General features: G+C 47.4%; 1 protein-coding gene across 1 annotated transcript in view; it reads left to right on the top strand.

The window, feature by feature from the left end:
- Nucleotides 1-230: 230 nt before the first annotated feature.
- The window catches only part of SYMPK (symplekin scaffold protein), a 33,754-nt gene continuing 16,030 nt past the window's right edge, over nucleotides 231-17,954 (top strand). Inside the window, exons 1-11 of the mRNA XM_065926348.1 lie at nucleotides 231-374; nucleotides 4,827-4,950; nucleotides 5,094-5,159; nucleotides 6,446-6,499; nucleotides 6,593-6,666; nucleotides 8,371-8,497; nucleotides 9,092-9,341; nucleotides 10,686-10,856; nucleotides 12,062-12,301; nucleotides 14,170-14,324; nucleotides 16,669-16,819. Coding sequence (XP_065782420.1) covers nucleotides 4,846-4,950; nucleotides 5,094-5,159; nucleotides 6,446-6,499; nucleotides 6,593-6,666; nucleotides 8,371-8,497; nucleotides 9,092-9,341; nucleotides 10,686-10,856; nucleotides 12,062-12,301; nucleotides 14,170-14,324; nucleotides 16,669-16,819 — 1,393 coding nt within the window. The 5' untranslated portion in view covers nucleotides 231-374; nucleotides 4,827-4,845. The remainder of the gene's footprint in view (nucleotides 375-4,826; nucleotides 4,951-5,093; nucleotides 5,160-6,445; nucleotides 6,500-6,592; nucleotides 6,667-8,370; nucleotides 8,498-9,091; nucleotides 9,342-10,685; nucleotides 10,857-12,061; nucleotides 12,302-14,169; nucleotides 14,325-16,668; nucleotides 16,820-17,954) is intronic.

Here is a 17,954-nt window from a genome sequence, read left to right as displayed (position 1 = left end):
GACCTAGGAGCTTCGCCTACCCGACTCTGTTCAATCTAACATCAGCCGTCCAGGGAACCAGTCTCCGTGAACTCCATTTCCCAGAAGCCTCCAGCCCCCTTTCCGTCCCGCCCACTGTCACAGGACTACATTTCCCAAAGGGCATGGCGTCCGAAAGCCGGAAATGAAGGGCAGCTCGGGCTTCGCAGAAGGGGAGGGCGGAAAGCCGCTTGCGCGGTAGGGGCCGAAGCGCTGGTACAGAGTGGACTCCATTTCCCATCGACCCGCCGAGTGCAGTGATTGCGTAGTGTCACGGCGGCGAGCGGAAGATGGCGGCGTCGTCTGTGAAGAGGCGCTGCTGAGGGGGCGCGAGGGGGACGGAGGCCGGAGCCGCGGTGAGCGGGGGGCGAGCAGTGTGGGGGCCAGGGACGAAGGGAGGAAGGACTCTGAAAGGGTAGGGGCGCTGTCGGGGGCAGTGAGGACACTGAGAGGAGAAGGGAGCAGAGACGCTCGGGACCCCAGTTTCTTCCCAGCTTGTGGACCCTTCCGTGGCTCCCCAGTACCCTTAGGGCAAAGTTCCAACGTGGCCGCCAAGGCGCATCTGCACCCCCGGCCTCAGCTCTGCCAATTTGCTAGTCCCTCTTTTCGCACAGCTGCACTGGCCTTTTGATTTCCTCAAACTCGCCATACGCTTTCCCGCCTCAGGCTTTTTGCACATGCCGTCCCCTCTGTCTGCAACATCCTTTTACTCATTCCGCCTGGTTGACTCCCATTCATCTTTCGGATCTTGGCACCAACGTCACTTCCTCTGTGAAGCCCTCCTTTCCTGCCCTCCGTCCCGAAATCCGCCTGTTGGACGATCTCATAGGTCGCTGTTCCTTTCCTTCATGTCACTGGGGGGTCTCGCTTGTTATTGAACCTTTATTTGTGTGGCTCCTTAGTCCTGTTTGTGACCAGGAGCCCCACGGTGGATACGGACTGGGGGTGTGTCAGTTAATCGCGCTGAAAACTCCCAGTTAAGGTTCGTTGAATGAATGAAAGATTCTCAGGGGGCCACTCTGTATGTGAGCGAAATCGTCGTAGTCCAGGTGGGAGTGGGGCGGCAGGACTCTCTAAGGAGCACAGCGAGACGGAAGGGGAAACGATGGTTATTGGTGATAGCAAAAGACTACAAGACACTCCCAGATATGCTTTAGTAGGGAGACTGGCAGGAAAAAGACGGATAGCCGTCAGAAAATAAAATATCATGGAACTGTAAAAAGGAATGAGGGAAGGGGGTAAAAAAGGAACCAGAGATAAAGAATGGACTGCAGCATATATTAAGGGAAAAGGCAGAATGGAAAACCGCTTATCATATGCTTCCTTTTGACAAAAGTAAATACTTGAAAGTCGCTCAGTCGTGTCCGACTCTTTGCAACCCCATGAACTATAGAGTCCATGGAATTCTGTAGGCCGGAATACTGGAATGGGTAGCCTTTCCCTTCTCCAGGGGATCTTCCCAACCCAGGGATCGAACCCAGGTCTCCTGAGTTGCAGGTGGACTCTACCAGCTGAGCCACAAGGGAAACCCAAAGGAATTATGGATATACATTAAAAAAAAAAAAAAAAAAAAAGTGGAAGAGGAAGGACATCAGGTAAAAAGTTTGAGTGACTCAGGGTATTCTCATCATGAAAAGAGAAGAAAAGTTCATCATGAAAGCGTTCATTGTGCTCTTCTGGGAAACAGCAGTATACTGAATTGTTGGGTGGCCATGACCTTTAATTTGCATGAACTGGGGGGCAGGGGAACCAGTTCTTTTTAGAGAGGCAGTTCAGCATGTTACTGAGAAGGCTAGATTCTGCAGCCAGGCTGCTGGGTCTGCATCTTACAAGTTGTGAGCCTTTGATCAAGTGATTTTACTTCCTTGGACTTCAAATTTCCTCATCTGTAACATGGGAACTGGGGCTTCCCGGAGGGCTCCGTGGCAAAGAATCTGCCTGCAGTGCAGGAAACTCAGGTTTAACCCCTGGGTTGGGAAGATCCCCAGGATGAAAAAATGGCAACGCACTCTAGTGTTCTTGCCTGGAAATCTCCTGGATAGAGGAACCTGATCGGCTACAGGGTATTGTGAGGTTTAAATAAGTTACTATGTAAGAATTGTGCCCAAGGCATATTAAATGTTCAATAAATATTAGCTGTTATTTTTCAAGCATTCCTAGAGCCAAAGGGCATACTAAGGGATACTGAGGGATACTCAGCCCAGTTATTGTTGAAGCCCTTTGACATTTACTCAGCAGATTTTTTAAAAAATCTTTTGGTCACACTGCGTGGCATGTAGGATCTTAGTTAGTTTCCCATCAGGGATCAAACCTGTGTCCCCCGCATTGGAAGTTCAGAGTCTTAACCACTGACCACCAGAGAAGTCACACTCAGCAGATTTTTATTAAATACTTACTAGATGACTTCCCTGGTGGCTCAGATGGCAAAGCGTCTGCCTACAGTGCTGGAGACCCGGGTTCAATCCCTGGGTCGGGAAGGTCTCCTGGAGAAGGAAATGGCAACCCACTCCAGTATTCTTGCCTGGAGAATCCCATGGACCGAGGAGCCTGGTGGGCTACAGTCCATGGGGTCGCAAAGAGTCGGACACGACTGAGTGACTTCACTTCTTCTTCCCTGGTGGCTCAGTCAGTCAAGCGTCTGCCTACAATGCTGGAGTGAAGTGAGTGAAGTCGTTCTGTCGTGTCTGACTCTTTGCGACCCCATGGACTGTAGCCTACCAGGCTCCTCCGTCCATGGGATTCTCCAGGCAAGAATACTGGAGTGGGTTGCCGTTTCCTTCTCCAGGGGATTTTCCGGACCCGGGGATCGAACCCAAGGATCCGAACCCGGGTCTCCCGCATTGGAGCCAGACACTTTAACCTCTGAGCCACCAGGGAACCCCAATGCTCCCTGGAACATTGGAGACCCGGGTTCAATCCCTGGGTCGGGAAGATCTCCTGAAGAAGGAAATGGCAACCCACTCCAGTATTCTTGCCTGGAGAATCCCATGGATGGAGGAACCTGGCAGGCTACAGTCCATGGGGTTGCAAAGAGTTGGACACGACTGAGTGACTTCACTTCTTCACTCGGTGCCAAGCACTGTTCCATGCTGGGGACAGAGAAAGTGAACACACACACCTCTTCGCTCATGGAGCTTATAAATATGTAGTGTGTTTATAATGATAAATGCCATGGAGAAAAACAAAGTGACACAGATGGTGAGGAAGAGTAAGTGGAAATTTGAAATAAGATGGTCAGGAAAGACCTCACTGCTGAGATATTTGAGTTGAGACCTGAAGGAGATAAGGAGGGAGGTGTGGCAGTATCTGAAGGGAGGGGCAATCCAGGTAGAAGGAAGAGAAGCACAAAGGCTTAGAGGAAGGGATGTGTTGGTGTGATGACGAGGAGGCCGGAGTGACTGGAGCAGAAAGAGCCAAGAGAAGGAGCAGACTGAAGAGCCAGATCCTGTAAGGTCTCCCTGGCCTTGGTGAGGACTTGGCTTTGACTCTGAGCGAGATGTGGGGGTGACGGGCAGCAGGGAGACTAGGAAGGAGGCTGTTGGATTCTTCCAGCAGATGCCTGTTAAGTATAAACTGCTGTGTACGGTATATCATGATTCTTTCAAAAGATGCATCTTTTGCACCTCCTCAAATTAGTAACAGTTTATGCAACAGTCTTCAGATCTCTTTCCCTGCACGTGAAAATCCGCCATACTTATCTCATGTTTACTACGTGTGTTAACTCATCTAATCCTCAGAACAGTTGTGGGAGATCAACACTGTTACTATCCCTGATTTACAGAAGAGACAGCTGAGATCCAGCTGTTTCTTGCCTCGGGTCATTCTGTGTATATACATACACAAACTTGACAAAAATCAGTTGAATTGTATACATTCCTCTGTGAGGCAGCAGACTGTCACTGTCATCTTTTCATGATGATCATTCTTTGAGACCCTTCCTTTTTTTTTTTTTCTGTTTCCTGCCTTTTCTACTGTTTGGTTTTTCCTTCCACTCTTTTTTTCTTTTTTTTAACAAATACATATATTTTTCCCTTCTTTTGTGAAAAGGGAACATACAGTTAACATTGCCTTCACTGTGCTTGTCTTTAGTTTAATATGTGCTAGAGCCCACTGTTTATCAGCACACAGAGAGATTTGTCTCATTCCTTTTTACAGTTGCATAGTATTTTATTTTGTGGATACATTGCAGTTTTTCAGTCCATCTCCCTATTTGAGAAGACTCGGTTTGACAGTCGTCTTTTGCTACTAGGAATAGTGCTGTAATTGATATCCTTCTTATTTCTTGATTTTGCCAGTGTGACTTTGGGAGAGATATCCAGAGATATCCCCCACTTCTTTTAAAACACAATGTCATAATATCCCAGAAAATGGCAGAAGTATAATTTATTTGATTAGGCCTTCTCTGATGTATTGGGTACTTACCTACTGTGTGGAGGACCCAGAGCTGTGTTTCAGAAAGCTTGCTCTGGCGTCCAGTCCAGAGTACAGCCCAGCTGGAGAGATGAGGGGCACTGAGGCCAGACAGAGGGGGCTGCTCTATGTGCATCTGTTCAGTCCTCCAGCAGTTGTTTGTGGTCAGCCTGCTCTCTGTAAAGTACTGGGGGTGAGGCTTGGTTCTCCACGGGGTACAGCCTCTTAGCTGGGAGACACCAGTCTCCCCCAGATTACAGCCCCACGAATACATACAGTCAGATCCAGACTCTGGAAGGGGGAGGGGCTTGAAAGGACCCAACAGGCTGGGAAGGAGGGTTGAGCCCTTCACAGAGAGTGGGGTAAAGGCCCAGAACTTGCTCCGTCCTCCTCTCCAGGGAGTACCGGGCAGCAGCCATGGCAGGCAGCAGTGGGGACAGCGTCACACGCCGGAGCGTGGCATCACAGTTCTTCACTCAAGAGGAGGGGCCGGGCATCGATGGCATGACCACATCAGAGAGAGTGAGTGTGGAGAGAGAGGTTTGGAGTGGGGAGGCCCAGGCCCTCTCTGGGGCAATCCACCCCTAGCTGGAAGATCTCAGGAGTGCCGTAGGAGCTGGGCTGGCAAGGTGAGCACCCTGACCTGCCTTTCACCTTCCTTCCAGGTGGTGGATCTCCTGAACCAGGCAGCACTGATCACCAATGACTCAAAGATCACAGTGCTCAAGCAGGTGAGGGGGAGAGGGTGATGCTGGGCTCAGCAGGACAAGAGGAGCCGGGATGGGAACCTCGGAAAAAGAGGGCAGTGGTACTAACGCTCATGTCCATGTTTAAGCACTCAGGATACGGCACGCAGTGCTATTTGGCCACACTATTGTTTGATTCTCACTAAAGCTCTCTGAGGCAGGGTAATTTCTTCTCTGTTTTACAGAGAAAGAAGTAGAGTCTCAGAGCTTAAATTAGCCCAAGGTCACTCTGCTAGGACCTGGCGGAATTAAGACCCGAATGCTGGATTCAGACTCCAAGTGCCATGCTTTTGATCCTCGGGTTTCTTCTCCGCCAGAGCCCTGTCCAGTGGAGAGGATATGCAGGTGACCCAGCAGTGAGGACCCAGAATGGGCAGGGCCGAGATGGAGGCGCCCGGGGGGGTGTGGAACCCAGAGGGGGCTTCTGACCCAACCTAGTGGCGGGCAGTCAAGGAGGGCTTACTGGAAGAGGGCTCTCTCAGCTGAGACCTGGAGAAGGAGAGAACCAGGCCGAGGGAGAGTGGGAGGGTGTCTTGGGCAGAGGGCAGAGTAGCTTGTACAGAAGCAAAAGAGGCGAGGAGTCAGGGAGTGCTGAGTATGGTTCAGAACAGGAGGCAGATAGAGTTCAGGGGACCCCAGTTCTACTTGTCCTGCACATGGCCTTGGGTAGCCAACACCACCTCAGCAGTGAGTGGGGTTCTGACGGGGCGTCCCTCAGGGGTGGTTGTCAGGGCTGTTCACCAATAGTGCCTTGGCTCATAGGCACTGAGCTTCTGTGAGAGTGTCTTTGGGAAGGGCTTATTCCAAACAGCCTGGCAGGTATTACACCAGGGCCTCAGGAAATGGGCTCTCACTGTGATAAAATGCCTGCTGAATTGTGGCAGTTGAATGGAGAGTAGAAACAGAAGGAGGGTAGAGAGATTTGCTGGATGAGCCTCAGGAAGGTATGAGTCCCGTGCACCTCTCTTTTTTTTAGCCTCCATCTATATCATATACTCACTGGCCCACCAGGACCTGCGCCTTGTAGCATCTTCTTATTGAATCCTCACAGTAGCCCTGTGAGCTGTTGTTTCTGGTTCCCATTTTACAGAAGAGCAGACTGAGGCTCAGGGCAAGCCCCTTGCCTAGGCCATGCTGAGAGTTGAACTGAATTTGAACTGCACTTGTCCGCTGCTGCCCCCATGCTGTTTTCTCCTACACACGCCTGTCTGTACTGACTGGTCCCTGGTTTTACATGTGTGTCCTCCTCTTCTTTCCCAATCTGCTTCCAGGTCCAGGAACTGATCATCAACAAAGATCCCACACTACTGGACAACTTCCTGGATGTGAGTGGCCAACAGGAGAGAAAGGTGTGGGTGTGGGGATAAGGGAGTGGATCCTGGTGCAACTCTGACCCACCTTCTTCCTGACCCTGGCAGGAGATCATCGCTTTCCAGGCAGACAAGTCCATCGAAGTGCGCAAATTTGTCATTGGCTTCATCGAGGAGGCTTGGTACGGGGCATTGCAGGACACCCGTGGGAGCACCCCTACTGGAGTCGGCCTCTTGGGCTCCTGGCCTGGCCCTGCCCTGAGAGTCTTGCCCCCTGTTTCCCACACCCATTCTCCCTCCCTGATTCCCCAGCAAATACTTAATAAGGTCCAAATCTTGGACTCATCCACTCTTCCTCTACTTCTTCCACACTTCACATCTACATCATCAGTAAGGACTGTCGACTCTGCCTTCAAACTGTAAACAACATCTGACCATTTTTCAACCACTCCTCTTGCTGTACCAAATACTGTTTTATTCAATCCTCATACATGGGATTATTTGTTTGGCCCCTTTAACTGAAGAGAAAACTGAATCAGAGAGGTGAAGTGAGTTTCTTAAGGTCACAGAGCCATTATGTGGCAGTGCTGGGATTTTAACCCATGTCCATCACACCACTGCCCAGATTCTCAGTCTCCCATCTTTTACTGGGAGAGTTTTTTTTTCCCCCAATTGAGGTATACTTGATTTATAATAATATATTAGTTTCAGATATACAACATAGTGATTCAGATTTTTTATAGATTATATTCCACTCAACTATTATAAAATATTGACTGTATTCCCTGAGCTGTACAATATATCCTTGAGGTTTATCTATTTTGTATGTAGTAGCTTATACCTCTTAAACCCCTTATCCCATCTTGCCCCTTCCCCATTCCCTCTCCTCACTGATAAGCATTAGTTTTGTCTTTTTTTAACATGTTAGCAAATATAGCACTTTTGATTTTTAAAATTTTAGCTATTTTTCCAAACAAGCCAAAAAAGAAGAGTGATATTTTTTTGAGGTATAGTTGATTTATAATATATTAATTTCAGGTAAGTAACATAGTGACTCAGAATTTTAATAGATTATTACTGGGACAATCTGTGGTATGTTTTCTGAGTTTGCCAAAACTTGTTCCAGATATGTATCACGTGACTGCTATGTGCCAGGCATTTGTGTCAGGCTGTAGAAATAGAACAGTGGATAAAAAAAGATATTGGTCCTGCCTTCATGTAGGTGACAGTTGAGTTTCTTAGTTTTTGACTGATTAGCTTAATATTTGAGATTGTAACATGATGTGAAAATTCACATTCTGAGCTCTAGGTGTAGCCTTATTCATTCACCGAACAAATATTTATTGAAGGCCTCTTCATTCTTTGCTTCAATAAAAACTGAGGCTCCGCTAGTACTCAGATGGGAAAGAATCCCCTACTTTCAGAGCCCTCCATCTTATGTAAACAAATTAGTAAACAAAACTCATGATTACGTAAGACGGAGTGCTTTAAAATATTAATGACTAATATCTATTGAATGCTTTCTATACTGTTCTAAGAGATTTACATATATTGTTGTAGTTTTCACAGCAAGCCTTGAGGAAGGAACTATTGAAAATGAGACAAAGGTGCTTGTTCAGATTCATACCCTTGGTCTGGCACTGCTGCCTCTTAGGTGAACTGTGGGGCCCTAATAGTACGAAAGAGCAGGCGTCGCAGGACCAATCTAGACGGTGTTCAAACGCCCAGATGTCCGAAGGTACCAGATGCTGGCAAACACGACAGGTGCCCACCTGCATTCCAGTCTTCTGACACATTGGCCCTGATTTCCCTTTCCTTGTGAGCCGCAGGCTCCCATCATCTGTGCAAAGGCCACCTTGACCTTGCCTTTCTTCTTCCATCACCAGCAAGCGAGACATTGAGCTGCTGCTGAAACTGATCGCGAATCTCAACATGCTCTTGAGAGATGAAAATGTGAATGTGGTGAAGAAGGCCATCCTCACCATGACCCAGCTCTACAAGGTGGCCCTGCAGGTAGGAGCTCCCTGCCCACCTGGGGTTGTCCCAGCCTGACAGGTCTCATTCATCTGTTAGAATTCAAAACCAGCGTCAGATCACATCTTTCAAGGTCAGTCTTTAGGAACAGACAACGAGGGGCTCTAAATTCTAGTGGCCCAGGAGTTGGCATTAACCCATCTTTCCCTGCATCCATCCATCCATTTATGCATTCCGCAAATGTTCCCCGAGAACCAGCTCTTGTGACCAAATGGGCCAGCTGGGTCCACACTGTGGTGTGTTACATTAACATTATTGAAAGGAAGAAATCCGTTTACTCTCTGCCACCACCTTGTGAGGTCAGCATTGTTGTTCCTTTGGCCTCTTTAAGATCTGAGCCTTCAACACTCGGCCTTGTCAGTACCTCTGAACCTTATGAGGGCAGGACCAGGCCTGGCTTGGTCACCAATGGGTCCTGTCCCCCGCATCACCTAGCCCAGGGCCAGGGATGGAGTTGTAACTCAGTGGACGTTTCCCCAGTGAATGTATTTATCATCGTTTCCGGATCTCTGAGTTGTGGTGGAGTCGGTGATTGGTGTCCTGTCTGTCCACCCCTCCCCGACCCACACACAGTGGATGGTGAAGTCACGGGTGATCAGCGAACTCCAGGAGGCCTGCTGGGATATGGTGTCGGCCATGGCTGGGGACATCATCCTGCTGCTGGACTCTGACAACGACGGCATCCGTACCCACGCCATCAAGTTCGTGGAGGGCCTCATTGTCACCCTTTCGCCTCGCATGGCTGACTCGGAGGTGCCCCGACGCCAGGAGCACGACATCAGCCTGGACCGCATCCCTCGTGACCACCCCTACATCCAGTACAGTGAGTGCCCGTCAGCTGGTGCCGCTGGTCTGTCACTGCACCGGCTCCCTTCTCCTCCTCATTCCCCCTTTCCCCCTTTCTTAGTTTTTCATTTCTGGAATCAGTTTAATACAGTGCTTAAGAGCCCTGATGCCATGTTCAGATCTCAGCGTTACCACTTACTCATGTGATCTTGGGCAAATTACTTCTTTTTGAACTTTATCTTCCTTTTGTAAAATGGAAGTGGTAGTAGTACCCTTCCAGGCTTTTAGTGCTGTTCCATGAGAATGTGAGCGCTCAGTAGTAAATACCAGCGAGTTACACAGTTTTTCTGATTGCAAATTATAAAAATAGTGCATGCACATTTTAGTGCCAAGCAATAAATATAGAGGAGTAGAAAGGGAAATTACCTCCTTCCCCAGTCCTGCTTTTCAGAGATGAGTACTGCTAAGAGTATTGTTTCCTTTTGGACCTTTTCTATGCAAAGATAGGTATTTATACGTGTATATTCATAGTTTCTATGTTTGTTGGGTTTGTTATTTACAGAAAACAGGGCCATGCTTAATACTTCCAGCTGAGAGGCATGAAAATGTAGTGACTTGTGTTTGAATCTCTGCTCTGACATTGAGCAACCGACCTATGCTCTCTGAGCCTGTTTCTTCATTGGTAAATCCAGAGTGGTTACTATGGCATCTACTTTAGGGTGTTAGAATGAGCTTTTGGTGAGTTTATGTGGCTGGCATAGTAAGCATTCCACAGATATTGGCTGTTCTTCTATATTGTTTGACCACCTTTTGAACTCAACAAAAATTAATTTATATCTTTTCCAAACAGTATCATGTTCAGATGTTCAAAATATTCCATTAGGACTGGCTACATTACATTCTATATTTTATTCACTGTTTTGTATAACGTCGAATCCAGTAGGTTTTTGCAAAGAAATGTCGGGAAAGATATTTGCCACAGTTGTTAAGAGTTAACCTTGACTAGATCGAGGAACATGGTGGTTTAAAGAATTTTGAGTCCTTTATCTGTGTGTTGTCACATGTATACATATTCAAAGTTTTATATCAATGTAGTTCAGATTCCTTACAGTTGGATATTTTAAGTTATTTCTACTTTGTCAGTATTGCAAGCCCATGCTTTGAGCGTCATCTCTATTATTAGTCTAATTATTAATTAGACATCTACTATTATTAATAGTATTTTAGTCAGACTCATCATGCACTGAATCTCCTGAGTTTTTTCAGCCAGTCACAGCCATCTATGTATGAGGATCTTTCTCCTTTTGGTCCCAAAGACTGCTCTCTCTGGAGGCCAGGAAGAGAGCCCCCTACTAACTGGTTCTCTTCTCTCCCTCATTAGATGTGCTATGGGAAGAAGGCAAGGCAGCCTTGGAGCAGCTGCTCAAGTTCATGGTGCACCCCGCTATCTCCTCCATCAACCTGACCACAGCCCTGGGCTCCCTGGCCAATATTGCCCGCCAGAGGCCCATGTTCATGTCTGAGGTGATTCAGGCCTACGAAACCCTCCACGGTAGGTTGGTTCCCTCCCTCACTTCCCCTGTCCACAGACCAGTCTCCTCTTTTCTGAGAAAATGTGGGCTAAATAGCCTCTAAAGCATTCATCATTATCAATCTAGTAGGTTATGGACATAAGGAAGGATTCTCTAGATTAGATACATATCTTTCAGTGATTGCACATGACAGAAATGTGCTTCAGAGCTGGTTTTAACATTGAGTTATGTGTAGGTGAAGGGACCTGGTGTCTAAGTACTTTAAAATACTCAACTCTTCCCCGCTCTCCCCTAAAAAAGCAGGGAGGATAGATGTGCCAAGATCAGTGAAATGTTGATGGCTCCATGGTGATTCATTACCCTGCTTTCTCTACTTCTGTGCATGTGTGAAACTGAAAAGTGTGGGGCTGAGGCATGAGTGTGTGAAGATCATGAGTCCCTCCCCCTCTCCTGGCTCTTACGTGTCTCTTTCCTAGGGTAGCAGAGATGGCCCCCAGTTGTTCCAGGCTTCCATTCCATCTACTTGGCAACCCCATGGGAAAGAGAATGTCTCCTTCCCAGCCATTCCAGCAGAGGTCCAAGGGTTCATTGTTTCTGATTGGCCAAGAAGACATTGTGAACCTGTCTCCCAACCAATCACAATGGCCAAAGGATTGCAGTGTTCTTACTGCCCCTGAGACTCTTGCCCACTTGGACTGAGAAGGGAGCCAGGGTGGTTCCCTCAAAGGAAAATGGGAGTGTTCTTGGCTGAGGAAGTAGGGAAGGATGCTGGGCAGGCACAATTGCAGGCATGCTCTTTTGCTGTGGAGCAGGGGAGACTCACCTCTCAAGGTGATTGTTAGACGTTTGAAGGTCATTCTGGTGTCAGGGACCAACAATGAACTGTTGTGGCAGCTCAGTTGAAACATTCTGCAGGTGATTATCACTTTCCCTAGGACAAATGTGTTGGAATTTCCAGACCAAGGTAGAGGGAGATGAGGCTTAATGTTTAATAAAAGGGAGGCTGAGTTTTCTGTTTTAAGGTTGACTAATACTGAGGGAGACCTCTCAAGGGAGTATCGCCTTGTACAGGGGGAAGGGGAAGGCCATACAGTAGATCTGAGAGTGAAGGAGCTCTGCTAGGAGATGCCTGCCACCACTGCTCAAGCTGGGGCTTAGGAAGTCAGGTGGGCAGGGCCCCAGGAGCTCTGTCTACAGCATACAGCTCTTGCTACTTTTCTCGCAGCCAACCTGCCCCCAACGCTGGCCAAATCTCAGGTGAGCAGCGTGCGTAAGAACCTCAAGTTGCACCTGTTGAATGTGCTGAAGCACCCAGCGTCTTTGGAGTTCCAGGCTCAGATCACCACCCTGCTGGTGGACCTGGGCACGCCTCAGGCGGAGATCGCTCGCAACATGCCCAGCGGCAAGGATGCCCGCAAGCGGCCCCGAGACGACTCGGATTCCACGCTGAAGAAGATGAAGCTGGGTGAGCTGAGGAGCCTGGTCAGACCTGGCAGGAGGTGGTGGCAGGGACTGACCTTGTCCAAAATGTTTAATTATTTACAGGAGACTGTAAGCTTAATTTACATGATAAATTATATTGTGTAAATATGATGACATATAATAAGTGGTGTCAAAGTAAAATTATTAAAGAACATCATATACTCAAAAGTAATTATGAATTACTTAAGTTATACAGAAAGGAGTAAAATGAAAATAGTCTCCCTTTCATCCCTCTCCCCAAAAGTAACAAAGCCACAAATATTAACACTTAGGTTTTCTTTCAGAAATGCCTTTGACATGTAGAGTTCTCCTTCCTGTGAAGTAGTTTTGGGGGCGGGGGTGGGGGGGGCTGCACTGCAATACACAGATCCCATGATGCTCCCACCCTCCAACCCCCAAAAGAAAAGAAAGGATGGAATTTTGTTTTTATTTTTTTCATTTTGAAAAATAACTTACTGGGTATGAAGAGTGAGGTAGAGATCTGTTTTTTTCCACCTATCAACCTAGTTTTTTTTTTTCCTTTATTTTGGCCGCTTCTTGTGGCATGTGGAATTTTAGCTCCCTGACCAGGGATTGAACCCACAGTCCCTGCAGTGGAAGCAGGAAGTCCTAACCACTGAATCTCCAGGGAATTCTGTAAATTTCTGATAGCAATTTTCTAAAAAAATCACACCAGTGCATGCCACCCCAGCAGTGTGTGAGTGCCAGATACCCCACTGGGTAAACCCTGGGTATAAATGGTATCCTTGGTTTAAATTTGCTTTCTTGCCTGTTTTGGAGTTAGGCTGTGCATTGTTTTACATTTATTAGCTGTTTGCATTTATGTGAAGTACCCATTCTATTGGGCTGTTCAGCCTTTTGTAATTGGATTGGAGGGGCCCTTGCTTAATGCAGGGTATTAGCTCTTTGTTACATGTGTTGCAGACTTGACGAGATTGTGTAACATGTCATATTTTTGCCTTAATCTACTTAAATCATCATTCTGTTGAACATTCCAGCTTTTCCACTTTTATAACTATAGCTTCAGGGAACATCTTTGCACACAAAGCTTTTTCTCTAAGGTTCATACTAAATTAGTTTTTTCCCTTGAGCTAGAACCTCTGTACTTGTATTCACCCAGCCTGTTGTTGATAGAAGTTGTATGCTATATCTCCATACCGTCAGTATTTCTGTGAATTTTCTGTACATTTTACCTTAGCTATATCTGTAAGTTTTTTTTTTCCATTTATTTTTATTAGTTGGAGGCTAGTTACTTTACAATATTGTAGTGGGTTTTGCCATACATTGACATGAATCAGCCATGGATTTACACGTGCTCCCTATATCTGTAAGTTTTTAGGGTAGATCCTAAAAGTGGAACTGCTGTGTTGAAGAGGTATACACGTTTAAAATTTTGACCTGCTATCAAACTGCCCTTCCCAAAGGCCATACCAGTTTACACTTCCACAGTTCACACCCCCACTAACAACTGTCACTACTTTTTTTTTTTTGGTCCATCATATAGGCAAATTTGTTCTCTTATTAGGATGTTTTACATTTTCTTGATTCCCAGTGAGGCGGAGCACTATTTCCAAGATAGGTATTTTTAAACAATAAAGCTCTGTGAGCTTATTAGTTAACTTTTTTGTCTTCATGGAGCTTCGTGTGATCGGCCAGGCTAGTGTTTCCATTTCTCAGATGAGGAGAACTGAGGCCTAGAGAGAGGCGGGTAGTTCCCCAGGGTCACATGGCCGCACTGCTCCTGTCTGCTGAAGCTGCTGGGGGGCAGGGACCACCAGGGATACCTGGGAGGAGAGAACGGCCCGGTGCTTCCTCCAGAGAGCCAGCATCTTGTCATCTCCTCCATCCCAGAGCCCAACCTGGGGGAAGATGATGAGGACAAGGACTTGGAGCCAGGCCCCTCAGGAACCTCAAAGGCCTCAGCCCAGATCTCAGGCCAGTCAGACACGGACATCACAGCCGAATTCCTCCAGCCTCTGCTGACACCTGACAACGTGGCCAATCTGGTGAGGACGTGTAGGGCCTTTTCCCACAAGGCAGGGAGGAAAGGTCTCCAGTCTTTCCCTGCCTTTCTGCTCCACACTGCCTACCTTTTGCACATTAACATCAGACCTGAAACACTTCTGTTTTCAGGGTTGGGAGGGTGTGGTCCACTGGGCCTTCCTCACCTTGGATGGACCTCTTCTTAGATGATCTTTATTCCTTCAAGAGGTTACTTATCACACTGCCCATCCCCCCATCATAGTTCCCCTTTGGGTTTTTTAAGTCTCAATCTAGACCCACCCACTCTCTCTCCTTTCCTTTGCAGGGAGGGCCTATTAGGTCTATTAACTGGAGCATCAGCCCCATGACTTGTTCCTTATGTGGTGTGGGATTGGCATTGGTGGGGTGGGATGACCAGTGTTATTTTTAGATTTTCAACGATGTCCTGCTCCAAAGTAACAGAACCATTGGTTTGAGTTGATGAGGCAGTTGGAGTGGGGGAGGGGCGAGGAGGTGGGAGGGTGGTGGTCCTCACATCAGTCTTCTGGCTGTAGCAACACCGAGACCTTTTGTTGGACGCTTGTGGCAAATACCTGTTTCCATGCTCAACAGCAGTCACCATCAGCTTTCCCTTCTCTCTCCCTAGAGGCTCCAAGGGGTTAGTTGCTGGGCAGTTGGGGCAGCGAGGAGTTTACTCCCCAGCTCACATCTCTGGTGAGCTCCAGGCCTGAGTGTCTGGCCACTTGCATCTTTCTCTCCTTGAGTGTTTTATAGGTACCTCAGACTTAACATTGTCAAAACTAAACTTGTGAAATTTCTCCTCCCACTCCAATACAGGCCCATGGCCCCGCCTGTGTTCTTGGCACACATGCCTCTTGTCCCCACACCAGAAACTTGGAAGTTCAACTCTTTGCTTCCTCCTCACCCCCAGTCCTTCCCCTCTTCCCCATCCCACTGACTGACCCCTGCCCTGTCCAGGCCCCGCCCTCTTCCCAAGAGGACCACTTCTTCCTGGCTCTGCCTTCTACTCTCCCTGCGGCAGCCGGAGGCATCTTTGTCAAGTACAAGTCATGAGGCTCCCCTGCGCAAATCCCTGCCTGGGCTCTCTGCTTCCTTCCACATAAAACTTAAATTCAACTTGCCTTAGGCCATCTGATTTGGGTTCCATCAACTTGTACCTTATCTATCCCTGTCACACTCCAGGAAATTGTCTTTTTCAAATTATTGACATGTAGTTGTTCATAGGATTCTTTTACTCTCGTAATACCTGCTGTCTCTGTAGTAATGTGCCATTTTTTTGTCCCTAGTACTGTGCCCTTCCTCTTTATTTTGTATATTCTTGCCATAGATTTGCTTGTTTTAAGCCATTTCAAAGAACTGGCTCTTAAGTTTTTTGATCATCTTTCGTAACCTTTTCTGTTTTATTTCTGCTGTCTTTTTTTCTTTTTTCTTTGTTTCTGTTGTCTTTCTTTCTTTCATGTTATTTTCTTTCAATGTTTTTCCCCAAAGTTAAATGCTTGGCTTGTTAGTGTTCAGTCTCTGATAACTCAGTTGGTAAAGAATCCGCCTGCAATGCAGGAGACCCCGGTTCAATTCCTGGGTCGGGAAGATCCCCTGGAGAAGGGATAGGCTACCCACTCCAATTTTCTGACCTGGAGCAAAAGAGTCAGACGCGACTGAGTGACTTTCACTTTCATTTTTCTTCCAATGTAAGCATTTGAGGGTCCTATTTTCCATTTAAGTACCATTGTAGCTGCATCTTACATGTTTTATTTCATTATTTTTCTCTTGTAGTTATTATTTAAGAGCATGCATTCAAACTTCCAAGCCTGTAGGGGGGCTGAAGTTATCTTTTGTTACTGATTCCTGACAGACGTGGATATGTTGTTCTAGTAGGGTACTGATTTTTTGTTTGTTTGTTTTAAATCAATTTCTAGCTCATATTATACTCTGTCACTGAACCTCCTTCCACTCTCCGGGCAGAGTACCAGCTCTGTTGCCTCTTAGGCTTCTCCCATGCCATTCCCATACCTGGAATTTACCCACCCACCTGCCCGCACCACTGCAAGGCCTCACTCTGTCAGTCTGCTTCCAGCCCACCTCTCAGTTCTCAGCCTACATGCCCCTGCCCGGAGGAGCCAAAGCTGTCCTTGACCTTCCTGGTGTGACCCCTGGCACTCTTTCCGTCTCTCGTATACCACCCACACTACATCAGTACTCGTTTTCTCTCTCACTTGCACAAGAATCTGTGATCCATGAGAGGAAGCCCAGGTCTGTCCTCATCACTGCCATTTTGCTAGATTGGCCTGGGTGTGGAACCAGCGTTTGTTGGGTCAATAAGTAAGGAAGGTTCCTGGCATCTCGCAGGTCCTCATCAGCATGGTGTACCTGCCCGAGGCCATGCCTGCCTCCTTCCAAGCGATCTACACCCCAGTGGAGTCAGCAGGCACCGAAGCCCAGATCAAGCACCTGGCTCGGCTCATGGCCACGCAGATGACGGCTGCAGGACTGGGGCCAGGTGAGTGCCGCAGGGAGCTGACCAGGGCCGGGGTTGGCACTGGCCACTGGCCTCTCCTTACTGGAAGAGCACCTCTTTGTCGAAGTGCAAATGGAAAACCATATGAGATCTTAGGTGTCAATAGTCACAGGTCCCATAGATGTAGTGAGTACCTAATATTTTCAGGCCCTGGGCTTTGAAGTACTGCAGACTTGGGTTTGAGGTCTGAGAGGACCCAGACTACCTCAGCCACTTAATAACTGTGTCTTTGGTCAAGTTACTTAACCTCTCCGAGCCTCAGGTGGTTTCCCATTCTTACTGTGCTACTGAGGTTTAAATTGGGTACAGTGAAACTCACAGCTCAGAAGTGCACAACTTAGTGGATTTTCACAAAGTGAACATGCCACTGTAAGCACTGCCTCGGTGGAGAAGGACTGTCACCAGCACTCTGGAAAGTTCCTTCTTGCTCCTTTCCAGTAGACTCAATGCATCCCCTGTCCGCACCATAGGTGAGTTTTAGTTTTGAACTTCTGTCAATGGGCTCATAGCTTCTGGCTTACTTTAAACTCAGCATAAGTTTTTGAAATTCATCCATGTTGCTGTGTAAACCAAGTGTTTATTTTTTTATTGCTCATTAGTCTTCCTTTATGTGAAGAGGCCCCCATTTGTTTATCCACACTCCTCTGTTGACGGACCTGTGGGCTCTTTATACAGTTTCTGGCTGTTATAAATAAAGCTGCTGTGTCCTCATTTGTGTTGAGTTTATACAAAGTGGAATTGTTGGGTCGTGATCTTGGGCATGTTCAGTGCTGTTTGAAACTGCTCATCAGCTTTCTAAAGTGGCGATACCTGGTATTACTCCGACCAAAAGATAATGACGTTTCTTGTTTGAACCTCAGTCGTTTTATTGCAAAGTGGGGATGAAAAATGTTCCAGCTCCAGAAAAGCATTTTGCAGATTTTTTTTTTCCCTAATTTTTTGCCTTTTTGGCCATGCCATAGAGCTTGCAGTATCCTCATTCCCCCACTAGGGATCCAATCCACGCTTTACAGATTTAAATGAATTTCGGGTGCGCAAGGCTTAAGAGTGGAGCCTAGCCCACAGGAGGTCCTTGGGTGGGAGCAGGTGGTTCCGACGCACCACGATCCGGTCTGCT

The sequence above is a fragment of the Muntiacus reevesi genome, chromosome 2 (genome assembly GCF_963930625.1).
Source record: "Muntiacus reevesi chromosome 2, mMunRee1.1, whole genome shotgun sequence".
NCBI lineage: Eukaryota > Metazoa > Chordata > Mammalia > Artiodactyla > Cervidae > Muntiacus > Muntiacus reevesi.
This window is presented reverse-complemented; position numbering and strand designations above follow the sequence as displayed.